Below are 19005 nucleotides of genomic sequence, written 5' to 3'. Positions count from 1 at the left end.
GCCACAGCAGTGAGAGGCCCGCGTACCGCCAAAAAACAAAAACAAAAAATTTTTTAAAAATTAAAAAAATAAAAAATAAAATGAGCTATCAAGCTCATTTGGAGGAAACTTAAGAAGTGAAGTGAAAAAAGAAGCCAATGAGAAAAGGCTCCACATTGTAGGAATCAAACACTATGACATTCTGAAAAAGGCAAAACTATGGAGACAGTAAAAGTTCAGTGGTTGCCAGGGGCTGGGAGGAAGGATGAACAGGCAGATTACAGAGGATTTTTAGGGCAGGAAAGTACTCTTTAGGATCCTGTAATGGTGGATTCATGTCCTTATACATCTGTCCAAACCCATACAATATCCAACATGGAGAGTGAACTCATATAAAATATAGACTTCCGTTAATATTTAAATAACGTATAAAAACTTTTTGGGTTTTTTTGTTTTGTTTTGTTTTGTTTTGTTTTTGGCGGTACACGGGCCTCTCACTGCTGTGGCCTCTCCCGTTGCGGAGCACAGGCTCCGGACACGCAGGCTCAGTGGCCATGGCTCACGGGTCCAGCCGCTCCGTGGCATGTGAGATCTTCCCGGACCGGGGCACGAACCCGCGTCCCCTGCATCGGCAGGCGGACTCTCAACCACTGCGCCACCAGGGAAGCCCTATAAAAACTTTTTTAAAAACAAAAAGAAACAGTGCTCTTGAGACAGCATCGGGGGAGGGCAGCTAGAGCCATTGGGCCAGGAGCGTGGGCTGTGTCCTGACTTGGGCACTTGGCCAGTGACCCTGGGCCAGTGGCTTTGCTGTCCTCCCCTGTAACGTGGAAAGCTAATGTCTCATGGACAGGACTGTCCTGGTGTCCACAGGGCCTGGCTGGGAGTGGAAATCGGGGCAGGGTAGCCTGAACTACAACTTACGTCCAAAAGAAGGGGCTCTCCCCTTCTCTGGGAAGGCTTCCTCAGCTCTGAGCATGGCCCACATTCACACTAACATGGAACCAGGAACCTCAGAGGTCTCCCCCGCTTCCCCACTTTCCAGTCCCCCTCAGGCCTCACCCCGACCAGTCCATCAGCAAGTCCCATCAGCTCTCCCTCCCAATATACCTCCCAGATCCCCCCACCCCACCTCCCACTCCGGCCCCTCTGGTCCACTATTCTGTGAGCACTCCAGACCTCAGGGCCTTTGCACTGGCTGCTCCCTCTGCTGAAACTACCTTCTCCCAGTTAATCCTCAAGACTTGCACCCCTCACCTCCGCCAAGCTCAGATGCACTTGCTGGGGGGTGGGAGGGGGGCTTCCTGGCATGGCCTGCTTTAAACAATAGCCCCCTGGCCCCGGGTTATGTCACCTCTCCCCACAGAGGCAGCTCCTGCTAGCAGGGAATTGTGTCTGTTTCATGCATCGCTGTGTCTCTGGTGCCTAGAGCAGTGTCTGGTGTGCTGGAGGCACTGGGAACGTTTGCCCACCTGGTACCTCTGCTAGGGTGGCCGGCCACAGTAGCCCCTCCCTGGCCCCTCCTTTGTTCTCCTCCCGGCAGCCTTAGGATGCTTTCTTAAATTGCCTCAGCTTCTGTCACCCCGCTTCAGTCTTCCCAAGGGCTCCCTACTGCCTGCAGACAAGGTCCAGCGATTGATGCCAGCCCATCAGAATCAGGAAGGTCCAGGAGAGCAGTGGGAGACCAGGGCGTGGAGAGGCCCTGCAGGCAGACCCTCAAAGGCACTCTTACAATGAATAATGTTTAAACCATGTGCCAGCCCAACACGCACCAGCAGGCCATGCCAGGGCCATGGGAGACCCCCGAGTGGCCCCCTCGGCCCTACTCTCCAGCTTCATCAGGACCCTCTGGCTCCACTACACTCACCCTATGGGTGACATCCCATCCCACAGCTTCCCCAAACACCCAGCTAAAGCGCCCTGCCCACCACTGCCCGGGGCAGTCCCTGCTCAGCCTCTGCCCCTTTATCGTCCCATCATTGGTTCATGGTTAGCGGCCCTACATTTTGTCTTCCCAGCTTGGTCCGTAAGAAGTTGCCCAGGTCACACTGTGACTCAAAATCCAGTGCTTTTTCCCTATGGAGGGCAACCTCTGGGTCTCTGCTGCGAGCTCCTGCCTGGGGGAGAAACTGGCCCCAGAAACGACGTTAGTGTCCCCTTCCCGTCCCTACACGGCCCTGGTGCTTTTGAGAAAGCCACCCTGAGTGACACCCGGAAGCTGGGTAGCAAGGGGTTGCATCCCCAGGTCCGTGCTGGGGGCTAGGGGTGTAAGCAGCAGAGCGGGGTCAGGGGGTGGGGGGCGGGTAGGATGCCCGGTCGCATTGAGTTTGGGGTGGGGACGTGCCCACCCCCAGCCAGACTCTGTCCTCAGTGTGAACGGTCACTCCAGCAGGGTGCGCTGCCCTCGGACTCCCAGCTCGCGCCATCTTCCTCCCTCCCGCTCAGCCAGGCTGAGCTCCCACCTGGTCACACAGGCAGGCCTGGGGGAGGCCCCCTCCCCAGAGGAGAGGTGCAGAGCCTGAAGTCAGATCTCGGCAGGTCTAATTCCCAGGATGTGCTCGGGCTGAGCTGAAGGCGGCGGGGCCCCTACTCTCATTTCCCAGGGGAGGTATTTCTCAGCGTGCAGCCCCAGCTGGGCCTCGGGCCGGTCCCACTTCCCTCCTCCCCACCCTTTCAGGCAGCTGCGGGGGAGGGGAAGTGAATCGCATGTCCAAACGCATCTCCAAAATCGAGGCTTCAGCCGAGTCTTTGACCCTGATCCGTGGGGGACATCAGTGTCGCAACCAGCCCCAAAACTGTTAACTTAAAAAAATACACCACCACTGCTCCGCTTCCCCAGGCCCAAGGCACCAGCAAAAATACTGCTAGCCGTCCGTTTTTGCTATTTTACACCACCCTTTCCATTGTAAGCCATAATTTTCAGAGGTTTATAGGTCAGCTATAAAAAAAAAAATAAACCTCGCCTTTTGACTAAAAGGGAGCACTTGGAAACTAGAAGGCTGGTGGGTGCCCGGGTGGATCCGGCCTCGAGTTTTTCCACCGAAGCTGCGGCGCATCTCATCCCTCCCCACCCCCACCTGCCCCTGGGCCCTTCCTCTTGGCCTCCCCCTCCCTTCTTCCCCGCAGGCCTGCAGGCTGCCCCTCCCCCACCGTGGGCGAGAGAAGAGGCCAGAACACATCTGCGGTCCTGCGGCCCCACCCTGGGGGACACCGGGGCCCACGAAGCGGAGGACTTTGGAGCCGTTGGGGTCCACCTTGGGCGGGGCCTGAAGAATTTCAGGCTCAGGTTCGCCCTCTCCGGGCCTGCGACCGGCCCAGTCCCCGCAGGTGCCCACCTGAGTCCCATTGGGGCTCGGCCCAGGGCAGCTGGGGTGGTCTCCTTGGAGCCTGGGAAACAGTGAGCCCTGGTCTCCGTGTACAGCCCTGCACACGTGTGTGTGTGTGTGTGTGTGTGTGTGTGTGTGTGTGTGCGCGCGCGCGCGTGTGTGCATGTGATAAATGCAGAGCGAGGGCGGGGCCGCTCATCCCTAAATTAGGGCCCTGGAGCAGGTGGGCGTGGGCCAGCCCTGCCAGGAGAAAGCCCCCCTCCCTCCCTTTAGGGCTGCCCCCGGGTTCTAACTCCCTAACATTTGGGGGCGCCGGAGGGGAAAGCTGGAGGCGGTACAAGCACACACGGAGCTGAGCTGCAGCATTATTCGGCCTCTTTATTTAGAACCCGGCGGACGAGGAGCCGGGGCAGTGGTGCAGACGGCTCAGGAACCTTTTTTTTTTTTCTTTTTTTTTTCTTTTTTTTTTTCTTTTAACAGATTTGTCTTCAAGTTTAAAATAATCATAATAGTAAAAAGAGACAGCGAAAGCGCGAAGAGACTGCAAGCTAGATGGGCTTGTACGGCAGCTACAGCTTGTGAGCGACCCCCTCCCCCCAGAGTCCGCTATAAAAAATAAATTTACATTTGTCGATAACCAGATGCGAGTGAGGTGCCTTTGGCATAACCAATAACCGAGCTAGCGCGTGGCAGAGCGGCCCACGCCTCGACATAAATAGAAAATATAAGTTAGTATAACTTTAAAAACTTTTTGTACAAATATACATGTTTTTTTCCTTTTTTCCTTTTTTTTTTCTTTTTTCATTTTTTTGCACTGAGTTTCAGCAGAGATTAAACATTTTATATAAATGACTCTTAAAGCTTTACACCTTGGGACCAGTGTACTCCTCGTGCAGAATACATTTAGATATAAAAGACGTTATTAATACATTGCACAGTTTTCAAACTTTAAACACAAAACCGAACGCTGCTCCGTGGCAGCTGCCGCCGGTTGCTGCTACATGGACGGTCCCAGCCGAGGCCCAGCGCTCCTCTCCTGTCCGCTGCCCAGCGGGCTCCCTCGGGGCTCGTTGGGCGCGAGGCTGCGGGAGAGAGGTGCGGTGAGCGAGCGGCGACAGACTGGCCGCCGGGACCCCGCGGGACGCCCCTCCCCGCCCGCCCCGTCTGCCGCGCTCACCTCTCATCGCAGCCGCTTGCGCGGGGTTTGCTCAGCCGAGCCGACGGCTGGAGCGGCGCCGGGCGCGGCGCATCCCGCGGGAACCTCGTTCGACGCCTTGGCTTCGGGCGCGGGTCTCTTGCGCTTGGCGAAGAAATCTGCGGGCCACAGCGCGCGCGGCCGGTCAGGGCGGGGCCGGCCGGGGAGCCCAAGAGGGTGCCGGGAGGAGGCGCGGGCGGCTGGGCGGCCGGTGGGGGGGCGCCGTCCCCGCCCGCGCCGAGGTCCGCGGCGGGTCAGCTTTGTTTACGTCGCCGCGCAATGTGCTGTGTAAGCATTTCCCCTTGTCCCGCGGCCAAGCCCCCCGGGGCTACCGCCGCGCTTAACCCCCTCCGCGCCGCGATCGCCGCGCCGGGCCGCGCCCGAAGAGGGTCTCCAGTGGCCCGGGCGAGGATCGCGCTCGGAGGGGGCCAGAGCGCGCCCTCCCAACCCTCCCGCGCGAACCTCTCCGGAGCACAACAACAGGGCGGGGACGGGGTGCGGGCGCTGCCTCGCCCCGCGCGCTGCGGGCCCTTTAACGCCACGGAGGAGGCGGGGACCAAGAGAGGCCCCCGAGGGCCTGGGAGCCCGGCCGGCCGGACAAAGCAGGGCCGGGCCGGGCTGGGGCGGGGCCGCGCGGGACTCACCGGAGATGAGAGGCCCGGACAGCTTCTTGATCGCGGCGCCTCCGGCGGCGGCAGTGGTGGCAGCGGCGGCGGCAGTGGCGGCGGCGGCGTTGGTGTTGGTGGCAGTGGCGGCAGTGCCCGGCGCGGGGCGCCCCGAAATCCCTGAGTGCGGCGGCTCGGCCAGGGGCTCCTGGCTGCGCGGCGGCGGGACCGCCTCCGGCTCAGAGCTCTCCTGCGGCGCCGGGGCCGGGGCCGGGGCAGGCGCTACGGACGGGCCGCTGGACGGCGACGCCGGCGCCTCCCCGAGGCCGTCGAGGGACTCATCGGCCGGCGGCCCGGAGGGCGGGCTATCGCCCGCGCCGTCCGGGCGGGGACGAGGCGCCAGGAGCAGGCGACAGCGCCCCACCTGCACCGTCTCGCGGTAGAAGGCGGGCACGGAGTCGCTGTCCACCTCGGTCCACTGCAGGCGCCCGGGGCCCCGCAGTGGCACGTCCTGCTGGAAGTTGTAGTCCCAGCGACGCTGGTCCTCGGCGCTCAGCTCGGCTAGGCGCATCTGCAGCTCGCGGCTGAGCTCCTCGTGGTCCACGGGCCCGAAGAGGCTGCGGCAAGCGCTGGTGCGCGCGAACAGGGGAAAGGTGCGGCGGGCGACCAGGCGCTCCATTGCCGACGCGCTGCGGAGATACGCATCGGACTTTTCCGGGGGCTGCGCGGGCCGGGCGGCGGGAGAGGAGAGGAGAGGAGGAGGAGGAGGAAGAGAGGAAAGGAGGGCGGAGGCCGGGCGCAAGTGAGACCCCGCGCGCCGGAGTCTGCATTTGCAAAGGGACGCGCTGGGAGGGCGGCGCGGCGGCTACCTGGCTGTCGGGCCGTGGACTGCTCCTGAGTCTCGCTCGCTGTGTCGTCCGGCCGGCGGCCGCGCCCCCTCGGGTGCCTGTCCTCGCTCGCTCGGCTAGCCCTGGCCTGGCTGGCACCCACCGAGCGCAGAGCACTTGGCCTGTGGAACGCCCAGTCCTCGCGCGCCCCTTTATACGCGAGGGTCCCACCCCCCCGCGCACGGGCCGCGCTGCTATTAGCATAATGTAGTATTTTCAGTTTCAACAACACCGCGGCGATTGGCCGGCGCCGCGCTGCCCCCGCCCCTCCGGCGGTCCGGCCCCCGCCCGCCGCCCATTGGCCCTGCGCACACACCCACCCGAGGGCGGGGCGGGGCGCGAGGGCCGATTGGCGGGGCGCGGGGCGCGCGCAGCGGCGGGGGAGGGGGCGGTGCGCGGGGCGGGGCCGGAGTTAAAGGGCGCTGCGGGCGGTAACGTGACACCGCGGCGCCCCGCCCCCTCGCCCCATCCCCCCCCCCACCCCCACCCCACCCCCACCCCCGCCCCCGCTCCCGCCCCCCGCCGGCTCCTTTGTCTGCAGGCGGGGGCTGCTCGGCGGCGGTGGCGCGGGCGCCCCCCCCACCCCTGCTGGCGCGCCCTACCGGGCGCGGCGGGCGACGACCCCCGGCAAGACCGGCGTTCGGCCTGGCCCGACTCGCCCCCCCGGGGGCACCCAGCCCCGCCGCCCGCGCTCGCCCTTGGGCCTCCCGCGCCAGTTGACGGGCCTTTAACCCGCCGCGGCCAGCTCGTCCCTGGCTGGAGCTAGATAGGGTCTTCGGCTGCCCCCGCGCGGCCTGCTGCGCCCGAGGCTTGTGTGCCTGGCAGGGTTCCGCGCACCTGGAGCCCTAACACACCTGCTAGACCTAAGGCCCACGAGTGAGCGGGGAGAGGAGTTTGGGGGGCCGGGGGAGGGAGGCTCTGCTCCGCTCTTTCTCCAAGGGCGAAGTGGCAGACACCTTGAGAGCTGGCCCACAGTCGCCTGGAGCCAGGGTCTGGAGACTGTAGCCCTTGGGGCCGTAAGTCCTGCGCGGTGGATGGGAAACTGGCCGTGCCCATCCTGAGCTATGCGCCCTGTGACATCCTGAGCTACGTCACTGACTGGGTGCTCGGCCACTTCAGGCTTGGCCAGGCCGGGGGTTGGCTGGCTGGCTATTGGACAGGGCGCTGAGGGCTTCTCCACTAGGGTGGGGCTGGCCCTGCCCAGCCTGGGACCCTGACTGTGCACGCTGATCCTCCCGGCCAGGCTTATCCCTTGTCACACAGGGAACCGCCAGATGGGGTGGGGGCGGGGGGGGCAGCAGAGAGCAGCCACGAGGGCGCCCAGGCAGCCCTGGTCCAGCTGCTTATAGGAGCTGCGCCTCTGTGTCTCCATCCTGGAAGGCTAGCACCCCCTCATTTGTGCCCAGGAAACGTGTTGGTTGGGAAAGTACACACCCAAGAATGAATGACAGGGCATGCGAGCCAGTGGGCCCTACCACAGTGTCAGGGAGAAAAGAAGCCAGCCCAGAAAGGGAAGGACCTGCCCGGCAAGGCCTATGACCCTGCTCCCCCGCTTCTTGGTGTGGCCCCTGGCTCTCCCCAGTGGCCATCCCATCGGGGCCAGGCCACAGGAGACTGTAACTTTCTGCAGCTATGTCCTTGGCCCAGCCTGTCCCAGCGCTGGGGGCCTAGGAAATGCCTCCAGCAGCTCAGGTGGGGAGGGGGACGGCCAAGCTCCTGCTGGAGGGCCCAGCAGGGCCCTGAGCTCCCAGCCCCTGTCCTGGGTGAGCCCACGAGCCCAGTGAGAAAGGAGCTGGGGCCGACCCAACCCAACCTGCCTGCCTCCCCCGCAGGGTCAGGTGGTTTCCAGGTCCCTTCAGGGACGGGACTCCTTGCTAGCATGCAGACGTGTCCTGGAGGAGGCTTGTGGAGGCAAGGTTTGGGATGAAGGCCAGCAGAAGAAGCCATCAGCCCAGCTAAGGGACAGGGCACGTTGCCAGTCTCGGCTCTTGACAGCAGGACCAAAGTGGATGCAAAGTTGATGATTCGTGTTATATTTCTTTCCTCTTTTTTGTGCATTCTATTCCAACTTTTCCACAAGTACAGTTGGTACAAATTTTTTTAATTAATTTATTTATTTTTGGCTGCGTTGGGTCTTCGTTGCTGCGCGGGCTTTTCTCTAGTTGCGGTGAGCAGGGCTATTCTTCGTTGTGGCGCGCCGTCTTCTCGTTGCAGTGGCTTCTCTTGTTGCGGAGCACGGGCTCTAGGCGCACGGGCTTCAGTAGTTGTAGCACACAGGCTCAGTAGCTGTGGCTCGCGGGCTCTAGAGCACAGGCTCAGCAGTTGTGGTGCACGGGCTTTGTTGCTCCGCGGCATGTGGGATCTTCCCGGACCAGGGCTCGAACCGGTGTCCCCTGCACTGGCAGGCGGATTCTTAACCACTGTGCCACCAGGGAAGTCCAGTACAACTTTTTATCTTCGGGAAAATAAGATGACAGAGGCTCCCCTGGCCCTGTGGACCCCTTGGGTGGGGCTGATATCACCTGGCCTGGAGTTAGGAGGCAGGGCCTTGCCCCACCCTAGTGCCACGGCCACACCAGTCTCCCCAGAGGCCATATGCACAGGGCCACAGTGGGTAGTGACCACCAAACATGGAACCACATGGCCCCCAGGATTTCCCAAGAGGTCAGGATGCCGTGACTTCAGCCATCTGGGAGGGCAGGCCGGGGAAGGAGCCAACCCCCGGCCCAGGCTCAGCCTCCAGGCCATCTCCCTTCGGACAAGACTGAAGCCACCGCACTCCCAGCCCTGCTCTGGGCACCCAGGGGAGCCAGCACTCTCATCCCTGGCAAGGGCTGCCCCATGGTATGAACACCTGTGTGCCCTGCCCCCAAGGGCAGGGGGCCTAGTGCGCGCTTCATAACCTATGGGAGCTGACCCTGCACCAGGCCTCTTGCGACCCTGCCCTGCGCGTGCACGGTCTGGCCCGAGGACAGGCCTGGGAGGGCCATCCCGACTGCCTTCGGTGCACACGAGACACCCCCATGGGTGCCAGCTGAGTTCAGGCAGATGGGTCCCGGGGCCCCCCCAGCGACAAGCCCAACAGCATGTGACTTGGAGTCCCGTCGCCAAGGACTGGAAGTGGGCGTCCCATACATGTTGGGTCACATAGCGTGGCAGCTGTGGGGCCCTCAGCCAGCCGAGCCCTGCACAGGATGGTTTCCGCAGATCCCTTGCTGGGCCTCACCTGTTTTACGGGGGAGGGAACGGAGAGCTGGAGGCTTGGAGGCACAGAGGCTGGGTCAGCTGCCAGGGCCACCCCCAGCTGCCTGGTGTCCTAGTTATATTTCTCCAGGGGCCATGGGGACACCTCCTCGCTCAGTCACCTCATTAGGGCAGGGAGGTGACCTTCTGAGTCTGTGACCTTGAATTCGATCCAGGATGGTACCCACTGGCTTACTGAACCTGCTGTTCCCAGTAGTAGGTTGGGTCCCTCCCTGCACCAGGGACGGATGGTGGGGAGGGCTGGGAGCCGCCAGCACTGAGAGGAGGCCCAGCCCTCCGCCCCAAGGGGCTCTGGACAAGCAAATATGTGTCTAGGTACAACAGCCAGGATCTGCTTTTGTAACTTAAAATGTATCCAAAGGAAAGAAGCATTTGAAAGGAACAATGTTTGTGCAGACAGCAGAACCAGGGAGGGGCGGGGCTACCCTACGCCCGCAAATCCTGCATGTGCAGCAACGGGGAGCCTATTTGCAGCGGGGGGTGGGGGGTGGGGGTCCTAAGCGCCAGGCCCCCTGCTGGTATCCTGCAGGTGCATCTCTGTAGCTCTCACCTCATCCAGCCTAGGAGCAGCAGAGTAAAAGCTACGAGCTCACCAAACCTTTGCCTTTTCCTGTAAGCACACAGAAAGCCCACGTGCCCAACCCCCTTGCGACGGGGGCCACAGACGTGAGCAGGGGTGCTCTGCACCACTTCCAGGCAGCGCCCATCAAAATCAGCCAAGCGGTCCTCCTCCCCTCCCCACTGGCGGGGGCGTGGGCGGGGGGGGGAGGGGGGCCCCTGGGGACAGCAGAGCCTGCAGCGCCAGGAGCCCTGAAAGCCCACGTGGAGCCGAACCACCAGACCCAAGGCGCCTTCTGCACACCCACCTGACCAGGACGGGAGTGAGAAACTTTCATTGCATCTTCAGTCACTAAACAGTGAGAGTCATCCGGTACAGACACTACTTCCCCTGACTCACATATGTGGCACGGGTATATCCCGGTGAGGAAAGGAAGGTTCAGGAAGATTCAAGGACTTGCTCCAGCTTTTACAGTGGTTAAGGCCCGATGCGGGGGGCGTTTAGTCCTCACAACACCCCACAGTCGGTGGATACTGTGGGCTTTTTTTCCAGGGAGGAGAAACATGCTTGCCGGAATGAGTGGCCGAACCTGGTCTCTGGTGGCAGGGAAACGCCATCCTCAGCCGCGTGCTTCCCCCTGGTGGCTGACTTCGGCACCACCGGCCTCTCTGGCTGCCCCAAACCTCCCTTCTCCTGGGGACCCACTGGGGCAGTGGGTGTGCCAGGACCCACCCCCAGCAGTGCTTCTGGGGACCCTGCAGGGGCCTCTGTGTCTGTGCCCTTCCCTTCCCACAGCTCTCCGATTGCTATCCAGGGTACTGCCCTGTCTGAGGAGTCTGGAAGGACATGACAACTGGCGACCACAGTAGCTACCTCGAGCCTGCCCTGCACTGAGGCTGGCCTCCTTGCCTCTAATCATTCCAAGAACCTGAAGACGGAGGCGTTTTGATGCCCATTTGCCAAGGGAGGAGCCTGAGGCTCAGAGAGGTTAAGCAACCTGCCTGCGATCACCCAGCGCTCAACGGCAGCTGATCTGTGCCTCTGGCCCAGCCCTGAGCCCCTCCACCTGACTGCTATGAGGGGCCGGTAGGCACAAAAGCGGGAGAGGAAACAAGTCAAGGGTCCCGAAGTTAACGTCCCCTGACACCCCCGCGAGCCCTGGAGCCAGGGGCGGGCACATGTGGGTGTATGGCCCTCCCCCGGGATGGCTGACCCCTGGGGTTCATCCTACCAGGGAGGTGACCGAGCTCCTGCCCAGCCAAGTCGGCCTTTCCACGTGCAGATCTCAGCTTGTCCACCTCCCGCCCACCAGGGTAAGGCCCTCACCGCCCCACCAGCTCACCCAGTGTGCCCGGGGAGTCAAAGCACGTCACCCAGCGGCGCACTTCACCAAGGCCCTGGGCCGGCCTGGCAGGTCCCCTGGGGAGGCCGCTGCCCCTCTGAGCCTCACCTTCTCCTCCGTAAGATGGGGCCTGGAGGCCCCGAGGGGTAGGGAGAGTTAAAGATTAACCAGCCAGCCCCCAGCGACAGGCGGATCGGCCCAGCTCTGTGCTTGCGCGCCCGCACGCACAGGGGGAGGTTTCCTGGCGCCCTTGGCAGGGGCCCAGCACCCCGCGCGCAGCGAGAATGTTCCTCCCGCACCGAGTTCCCGCCGCTTGGCTCGCCCCGCCCCCGGCCCCCCAGGAGGGGCTGTTCTCGGGGCGGCTGCCAGGCACGTCCTCCGCAGGTGCCGGCCTCCCTCCGGTGACTGTCCGCAAGCCACACAACGTGAATCCAAAGCTCCGATTACAGGGACTGCCTTGTACTCAGGGTCGGGGCCGGGGTCCTCACTCCCCCCCACCCTGAATCGGTGGGAGGGGCTGGGCAGCCCCGGGGGAGGAGCGGGGAAACAGGAACAGCCCTGGACGTGAGAGTTCCTCCGCCCCATCTCCAACATAGAGCGGGGCTGCTTCCCCCGACCCCGGGGGTCTCAAGCAGGGGGAACCCCTCTTCCCGCCTTAATTGGGACTTTGCTGGTTTCAGTCCTCAAAGTCCCAGGAGCCCCTGGACCACTGGTCATCCGAGGCTCCAGACAGACCCTCCCAGGGCTGAGGAGGTGTCCCGGGGGGGGGGGGCAGGCACCGAGGAAGATCTCAGGGCCTGGCTCAGACACCCTCTGTGGCCACAGCTCTGAGTCCCACCGGCTCCCCACCCGCAGGACACAGACTGGACGGTCCCCTGGGCCAGAGGCTCACCTTGCCAGGGAAACAGCAAGAAAAGCACATCGGAGATGAGCAGATGACCCCCCCTTCCCAGACCTCATGCCCACCATGCCCCCCAACTTCCTGTCTAGTCTTCTTGAGCTAGTGGGGTCCCCTGTGAGTCAGCATCTTCTACCCACAGGGTACACCAGGGACCCCCTCTCCCACCCTGCTTCCAACACCTCCGCGTGGCGTTCAGAGCAGCTGAAATGCCAGGGAGGAGATGTGATGGTCCCCAGCCCTCCCACAGCAGGACCTGGACCCCCGCAGCCATGGAGGAACAAGAGGCAGGGCCTTCCTAGGCTTCAGGAGAGACTTCATGCGAGACATTAATTGAGCACCTAGTACTGGCAGGCACTGGGACACCCCCAGCAGGCTCCCACCGCAAGTCAGGGCAGGATGAGGGAGCAGCCGCCTGCCTGCTGCCCGCCCACGGTCAGGCGAGGAGGACAGCCCTCACCACTCTGTCCGCTCCCCTATCCACTCACTCCCCACGTTTGCCCAACTTCCCCCCGGCCGCCCCCCCCCGCCCCCCCCCCCCCCCCCCCCGCCCCCGCAGCGTTTCCAAGGTGAGCAGCAGCTGATCAGGACAGAGGCCAGGAGGTGAAAGTAAGACAACCCGGCCAAGCCAGGGCTGCAAAGAGTAGGGGCTCAGCAGAAGCGGTGCCTGTCCCCTCCCTCCCCCAATGGCCCGGGCAGGGGGACCACAACCGTCCTCAATGTGAGCGGCAGCCCCTGGGCCCCCGGCCAGACCAGCCCAGGCCGCCTCCCCACCCGCCGGCAGCAGCCTTGAGGCCCCAAACTGGGGGCCTGCTGCCCCCTGGTGTCCACAAAGGGCACCACCTCCAGCAGCCCGCCCACGCAGCCCACTGGGGCCGGAAAGTGGAGGGCGGACCCTGCGCAGCCTCCAGCCACCCCCTCCCCCCACTGCCGCCTGCCTGCCCACCTCACTCTTCCTCTCCCCGTGGGTGCCTTGGCCAAGGGCCTCACTCTCTGTGACCCTGAGTCTCCTCGAGTCTAAGACTGGGGTGAGGTCTGCCCACTGTGGCCAGTCAAGGCTGTGGAGGGGGAAGCCTCAGTTTCAAAAAATTTCCAGCACCCCAAGGTGCTTGGGGTGAGGGGTGTCCCTCACACCTTAGCGGTAAAGAGCGTGCGGCCTCTGCTGTCTCCAGGGTGGGCAGGGGGCCAGGGAGCCAAGGAGGGGAGAGACAAAGAGGCCACAGAACCCAGGTGAGGGCCTCAGCCGCCCCTCCCCCTCCCCCGTCCGCGTCCCTTTTCCTCGCCTTCCCCCCTCCCCTTCGCCCCTTCTCTTCCCCTCCCCCCTCCCCCCTCCCCTCGGCTGCCCTTCAGCCCCTCCTCTTCCTTTTCCTGCCAGGTCCTGCAGGGGCCCGGCCTCACCCCAGCGCCCTCTGCCTTGTTCGCGCCATCGGTGCCGCCGGTCGGGTCACTGGATCTCTCTGTAAGGCCTGCACCTGGCCGCCCCTGCCCGCCCCCGCTGCTGGGCCTGGGGGGCTGCACGCGGACCTTGCCTTGCGGGGCACACCTGGGGAATTCCCTGGTGGTGCACGCCCCTGCCCACCCCCGCTGCTGGGCCTGGGGGGCCGCACGCGGACCTTCCCTTGCGGGGCACACCTGGGGAATTCCCTGGTGGCCCAGTGGTTAGGATGGGGCACTTTCACTGGGGGGGGGCCCGGGTTTCAGGCCTGATCGGGGAACTGGACTCTGGCCCACCTGACAACATCAACGACCAAACCAGTAACTATAACTCCCATGTCTGGGCTGGGGGCTAAGGCCCAGCGGGCATCTGGGCAGAAGTGCCTGGCTGGGGGGACAGCAGATGAGACAGCAGGCTTGAAGGGACGCGTGTGCCCCACAATCTCCATCAGCTGTCCACACCCCCAAAAATAAGCCCACACCCTAAGGGAACCCTGTGGGCCGCCAGGGAAGGCCTGGGGTCCGCCTCCAAGCTGCCCACGGTCAGGCACAAACCCTGAACCTCCACAGCTACCGGGACAGGTGTGCTATGATGGTGGGAAGTGGGATACAGCAGGAGCCCCCAGCAGGGGCCACCCCAGCTTTGGGGTGAGGATGATGAGTCTGGGAACGGAGGGGGGCCCAGGCAGGGAGGTGGCCATGCCCAGGCCTTGCAGGCCTCCACGGCCCGTCGCAGCTGGTGCCTGGAGAGGGAGCAGGGAATGGACTGGGTGGGGGCTGGATGGAGGCTGGAGAGGGTCGCAGGTTTGCAGGGCCTGGGGACCCATCTGGCCCAGGAGCTGGCTACATCCCGAAGGCACCAGGGAGCCCCAGAGGGTTCTAGCTGGGGGTCCAGGGTCCTGTGGTTGAGTGGTGGCTGCAGGTGCCAGGACCAGCAGTTGGGAGCGAGGTGAGGAAGAGTCAGGGAAGCGGCAATGACGGGGCGCCAGCAGAGGCTGCAAGCCTGGGAGAGGCCAGTCCTGAGGGCTCAGGGAGCCTGGGATGGGGGGTGAGAGGAAGAAGAGGGAGGGGAGTTCGGAGGATGGTGCCAGGAGGTGCCTCATGGCCTGGAGTGCAGGTGGGGGGTGAGAGGCAGCAGGTCCTTGCTGGGGGGACAGGAGGGTATGGCCACAGCCCACGGCTGCCCCCAGGGTGCCAGCGGGCCCAGATTCCTGCCGGTGGCATCTTCGCACAGCAAGAGGAATGGGGCAGGGGGCAAGGTAGTGGGCGCTGCCTGGTCGACGGGCAACTCTGTGGGCTTTGGAGTTGAGCAGAGTGACTGCCTCTTCCTGGCTGTGTGACCTTGGGCAAATCGCTTAACCTCTCTGTGCCTCTGCTTTCTCATCTGTAAGGCTCCTGATGAGGCTCGGAGGCCATGTCCTATGTGCCTGGCACAGGGGCCCCCTCCTTGAGAAGAGGCATCACCCTCTGCATCATCGGTCTCTCCCTCCAGACCTAGAGGGGTGGGCAGGGCACAGCCGAGCACTGAGGACCCCACCAGCTGCCTCTGTAATGAAAAGTGGACATTTGCTCTGAGCCCAGGAGTGTGGGCTGGCAGGGAGACTCCAACCCCAACAAAGGCATTTGTACCCCCAAATCATGTGCAGTTCCCTAATAAATTGTCAGACAGGATGAAGCAGTATTTACGTAACAAGCAGCTTGGACAGTGCTACCACGCGACCCAGGGGGTCTGTGGGACACACATCACAGCGACTGGTGGGTCTGTCTTCATGGAACACAGGCTGTTTCGCCCGGCTGCACACATGCCCGGTGCTCAGCGGCATCCCTGGTCGGTACCCTGCTGTTGCTGGCAACACACCCTCTCTGTGCCAGGCAGCCGCCCCGGCCACGCGATTTACGTGCAGGTTGCCTCATTTAATCCTCACATGTATCCTACGAGGGAGGAATTAGCATTGTCCCATTTTGCAGATGGGGAAACTGAGGCTTGAGAGGATGAGATGCTTGTCAAAGCCGGGTAAGCTGTGGAGCTGCTGGCCCAGCAGGGCTGCCTGCAGAGCCAGTCTGGTCCCGGCTCGGTCACTGTTGGCGGTGTGACCTTGGGCAGCCCCTCCTCCTCGACTGTCAAATCAGGGCCTGGGCCAGGGGTGTCTGACTTGTGCCCTCGTCTGTGTTCACTGTCCATCCAGCAGGGCTGAGTCCCAGTGGAAGGGATAGGGCGGGAGGCCGTGGCTATCCTTCATGCTTCTCCGGTTTGCAAAATGCGTGTGAGACCTGGCCGCCCCCCGAGCTGGGCATCGGACCAGAGCGCCGGGGTGGGAGGCAGCAGGGGCCCCAGAAACCCCCCCACCAGGTCCCAGGGTGCCCAGAAGGGAAGCTGCTGCTTGTCACCTCCTGAGGTGTCAGTGTGGCTGTTGCCAACAGAGACCAAAGAGCCAGGCTCTCTGACAGTGTCCTCCGGCAGGGGGAGGCACTGGTGCCGGCCAGGGGGGTTCTCCGGGGTAAGAACGGGTGCCTGGGTTTGTGACTTCTCTTCTGGGGTCCTGGAAGTCCTTCCTGCTTCTTCCCGATGGGTAGAGGTGTGTGGGATGGATGGTCAGAACATGGGGCGGTCCCTTCTAGTGGGGGATGAGGGACCAGGACCGGAGGAGGTGGTGCTCGGGGAAATGTGGGGCCCCTCCGGGTCCCTCGGGCCTGTGCCTCTTTCGGGGACTGAGGCACCAGGAGCACATGGAGAGGAGTGCATCCATGCCACGTGTCCTGCCTCGGTTTCCGCCCTCCCAGCCTGGTGAACAGGTGTATGACTACTGTCTCTGAGCCCTGCTTTCCCATGAAGTTGGAAGGCTCGTCTTTTCCTGATTCCAGGCTGCCCTTCTGCCCTCTCACCACCCCCCACCCAGGCCCTAGCCAGGCCAGACCACCAGCTGCTAGCCACTCCCCCCTCCACGCCTTCCTGGATGGACACCTCTCCGTTGAAGCTGTAGTTCTTGCCCAAGTATGGAACTTGGGGTAAGGTGTTCCTCCAGGGCCCTGGAGACGGGGCCTGCGACCTTGCAGTGCCCACCCCTGCTCTGCTGCCCGGGCTGTCGCCCACCCCAGCGTCTTTCCTTCCTTCCTGTAGGTCAAGGCCCAGCGTGAGTCTGTCTGGCCTCCAGGGACCCGAGAGGGAGGGTGACCAGCTGGCCGGGCTTCTCCAGGACAGTTCCTGTTTCCACATGGAAAGCCCCACGTCCCAGGCAAGCGGGGCCTTTGGCACCTCCTTGAGGGTCCCAAGAGCAAGGTCCCCTGGTCCTCCTCTCCTCTGGTCCTGCTAGAAGGGGGACACGCCATCCCACAGTGTACCCCAGCCATCACCTGAGGGCCCCGGGGTCTCCGGTACACAGGCCTCTCTCCCTGAGGCCACCTCCAGCAATCTTCTCGGCCCTGCTTCCCCGTCAAGGCTCTTTCTCTCTCAGCTGTGGCCATCGGCTGGCATGAGCCCCTGGACTGAGTGACCCACACCTCACCACGTGGGACCCTGCATCCCAGCACTGGGCCAGGTGCAGGGCGGAGCTTCTGGGTGAGAGGTGGGACCCCAGGCCTGTGCAGCCTGCTGCCCTCCCTCTGCCTGGACGCTGGGGCCAGGGGTCCCTGCATCACTAGAGGCCAGCAGAGAAGCCCCCTTTGGCTGGCAGAGCCTCCTCTGGGGATGTGGCCAGGCCATGTCCTGAAGGCCTCAATCCCACAAACCCACCCACGGGCTGAGTCGGAACCAACACAAGGCCCAGCCCCTGCCCCCTCCTCCGAGAAGCCCCTGCCCAGACTCCAACCCCAGGAGCCTCGTCACAGACTCCAGTTCTGGAAGGTTTCTCGGCACCTGCCAGCCCAGCCCCTCCTGTGGCATCTGCAGAGGGACTTTGCACCCGCCCTCCCAGACCCTTAACCCAACTACCTCCAAGGTGGTGCCCACAAACTGAGGCCAGGCCCCCGGTGCCTGCGGTGGGCTGGGGCGCCCCTCGTAAGGATGCGACTTCAAGGACAGCTACCAAGCTGAGTCTGAGCTCCTGGGGATGCTGTGAGGGGCACAGGTGCTGCTGTGGGGTCTGGACACCCTCCTGCTGGCCGAGGCCCGAAACTGTGCCTCACCTGGGCTGGGAAGGTAAGCTCTGGCGGAGACCTGCCCCCAGCCCTGGTCCTGCCCCAGCCAAAACCTCCTTGGCGTCCCTGAAGAGGTGACGTTGAGGTGGGCCCCTCGGGGAATAGTAAGGGTAACAGGCACTGTGCCCTGGACCCGCATCAACCCCTCCTGCGTTCATCTCGTCCTGAGTCAGGGCCCTAAATACTACTACCTCGATGCAGAAGACGCCCTGTGGTACCCCCAGCTCAGACCCCACGCTCCTGCACCTGTGTGTGACCCACGTCTCCACCCCCTCGAGCACTGAGCCCCAGCAGGTTCTCCCCTCAAGATCCCATACTCACACCCTGGTTCCTTCCCGGCTGACGGACACCACCCAGACACTCCGTCAGCTGCTCCTTTCCCGGCTTTGCAGACTCTCCCGCTCTGCTGCCACCTTCTACCCAAGTCCACGTCCCCCCTCTCAGGACTGCAGAAGTGTCTCTACACTGGCCCACCCCCTTTGGTCCCTGATCAGCTAGAGGTTCCTTCTAGAACAGAAGAGCTTAGGACCCTGCCACAGCTCCACGGCACGCAGAGCCAGCCTACGTGCTTGCAATCTGTGTATCATTTCCTTATGCGTCCCACGTATTGGGTTCTGTCTGCCCTCTCCCACACACGCAGACCCACGTGCACACACACACGCCTGTACACGCCCGTGTTGCAGCCCATCGCCAGGCAGTGGGTGTGTGGTGGTGGTAGGGGGGACTCCAGCCCCCTGGATCCTGCCAGCTCATCCTTAGGACTCTGCAGAGGTGTCACCTCCTCTGAGAAGCCCTCCTCCCCAGCCCTGCTCAGATAAGCCTCACCCAGAAGAACTTCAGCAAGTTTCTCTGAGAGGCTGTGAGCGCCCCGGGGCTGGGAGTGGGTCCAGGGGGAGTGCGGTTGCAGGGCTAGGAGAGCACTTTTCCCACACTCCCTGGGACCAGGAAGCTCCCTGCCCACAGAGCCTGTCTGACAGCTACTTAGGCTGGATCCCATTGCTTCTGCTCCAACCAGTTCCACGCCACCCGTAGGCCCTGCGTGACGCAGGGAGAGGTGAGTAACCAGCCCCTTCCTGCCCACCCCGCGCATCTGGACTGAAGTCTTCCTCCACCTCAGGCCCACTCCCCCTGCAGACTTAGGACCCCCTAGCCCCTCCCTGAAAGGCCCCACAGCAGGCCTGGGGCTTCTGCTGGACTTCGGCCTGCCCTCCCGGGCCCTGCAGGGGCGGCTCCCAGGCTGCCTGGCCCTCCTGTCTCAGGCTTCTCGACCCTGAAGTTAGAAAACTGGTGAGCTGTGGTTAGCACACGGCAGAGGGGATGTTGGTTTTGACGCTTGGCCTGGCTCTGGGCTGCAGGGCAGGTGGTGGAGTAGCAGAGTCCTG

The 19005-nt window shown here is 63.3% G+C and overlaps 1 protein-coding gene across 1 annotated transcript; it reads right to left on the bottom strand.

The window, feature by feature from the left end:
- Nucleotides 1-3663: 3663 nt before the first annotated feature.
- Nucleotides 3664-6172, bottom strand: CDKN1C (cyclin dependent kinase inhibitor 1C). The gene is made up of 4 exons (XM_060017567.1): nucleotides 5975-6172; nucleotides 5145-5794; nucleotides 4483-4619; nucleotides 3664-4387 (listed from the first exon to the last, which is right to left on the bottom strand). The coding sequence occupies exons 2-3, from the start codon at nucleotides 5782-5784 to the stop codon at nucleotides 4486-4488; spliced, it is 774 nt and encodes a 257-aa protein (XP_059873550.1). The 5' UTR covers nucleotides 5785-5794; nucleotides 5975-6172; the 3' UTR covers nucleotides 3664-4387; nucleotides 4483-4485.
- Between the last annotated feature and the right edge of the window lie 12833 nt (nucleotides 6173-19005).

The sequence above is a fragment of the Delphinus delphis genome, chromosome 8 (genome assembly GCF_949987515.2).
Source record: "Delphinus delphis chromosome 8, mDelDel1.2, whole genome shotgun sequence".
Lineage (NCBI taxonomy): Eukaryota > Metazoa > Chordata > Mammalia > Artiodactyla > Delphinidae > Delphinus > Delphinus delphis.
The sequence above is the reverse complement of the archived record's forward strand: the minus strand, read 5'-3'. Positions and strand labels throughout refer to the sequence as shown.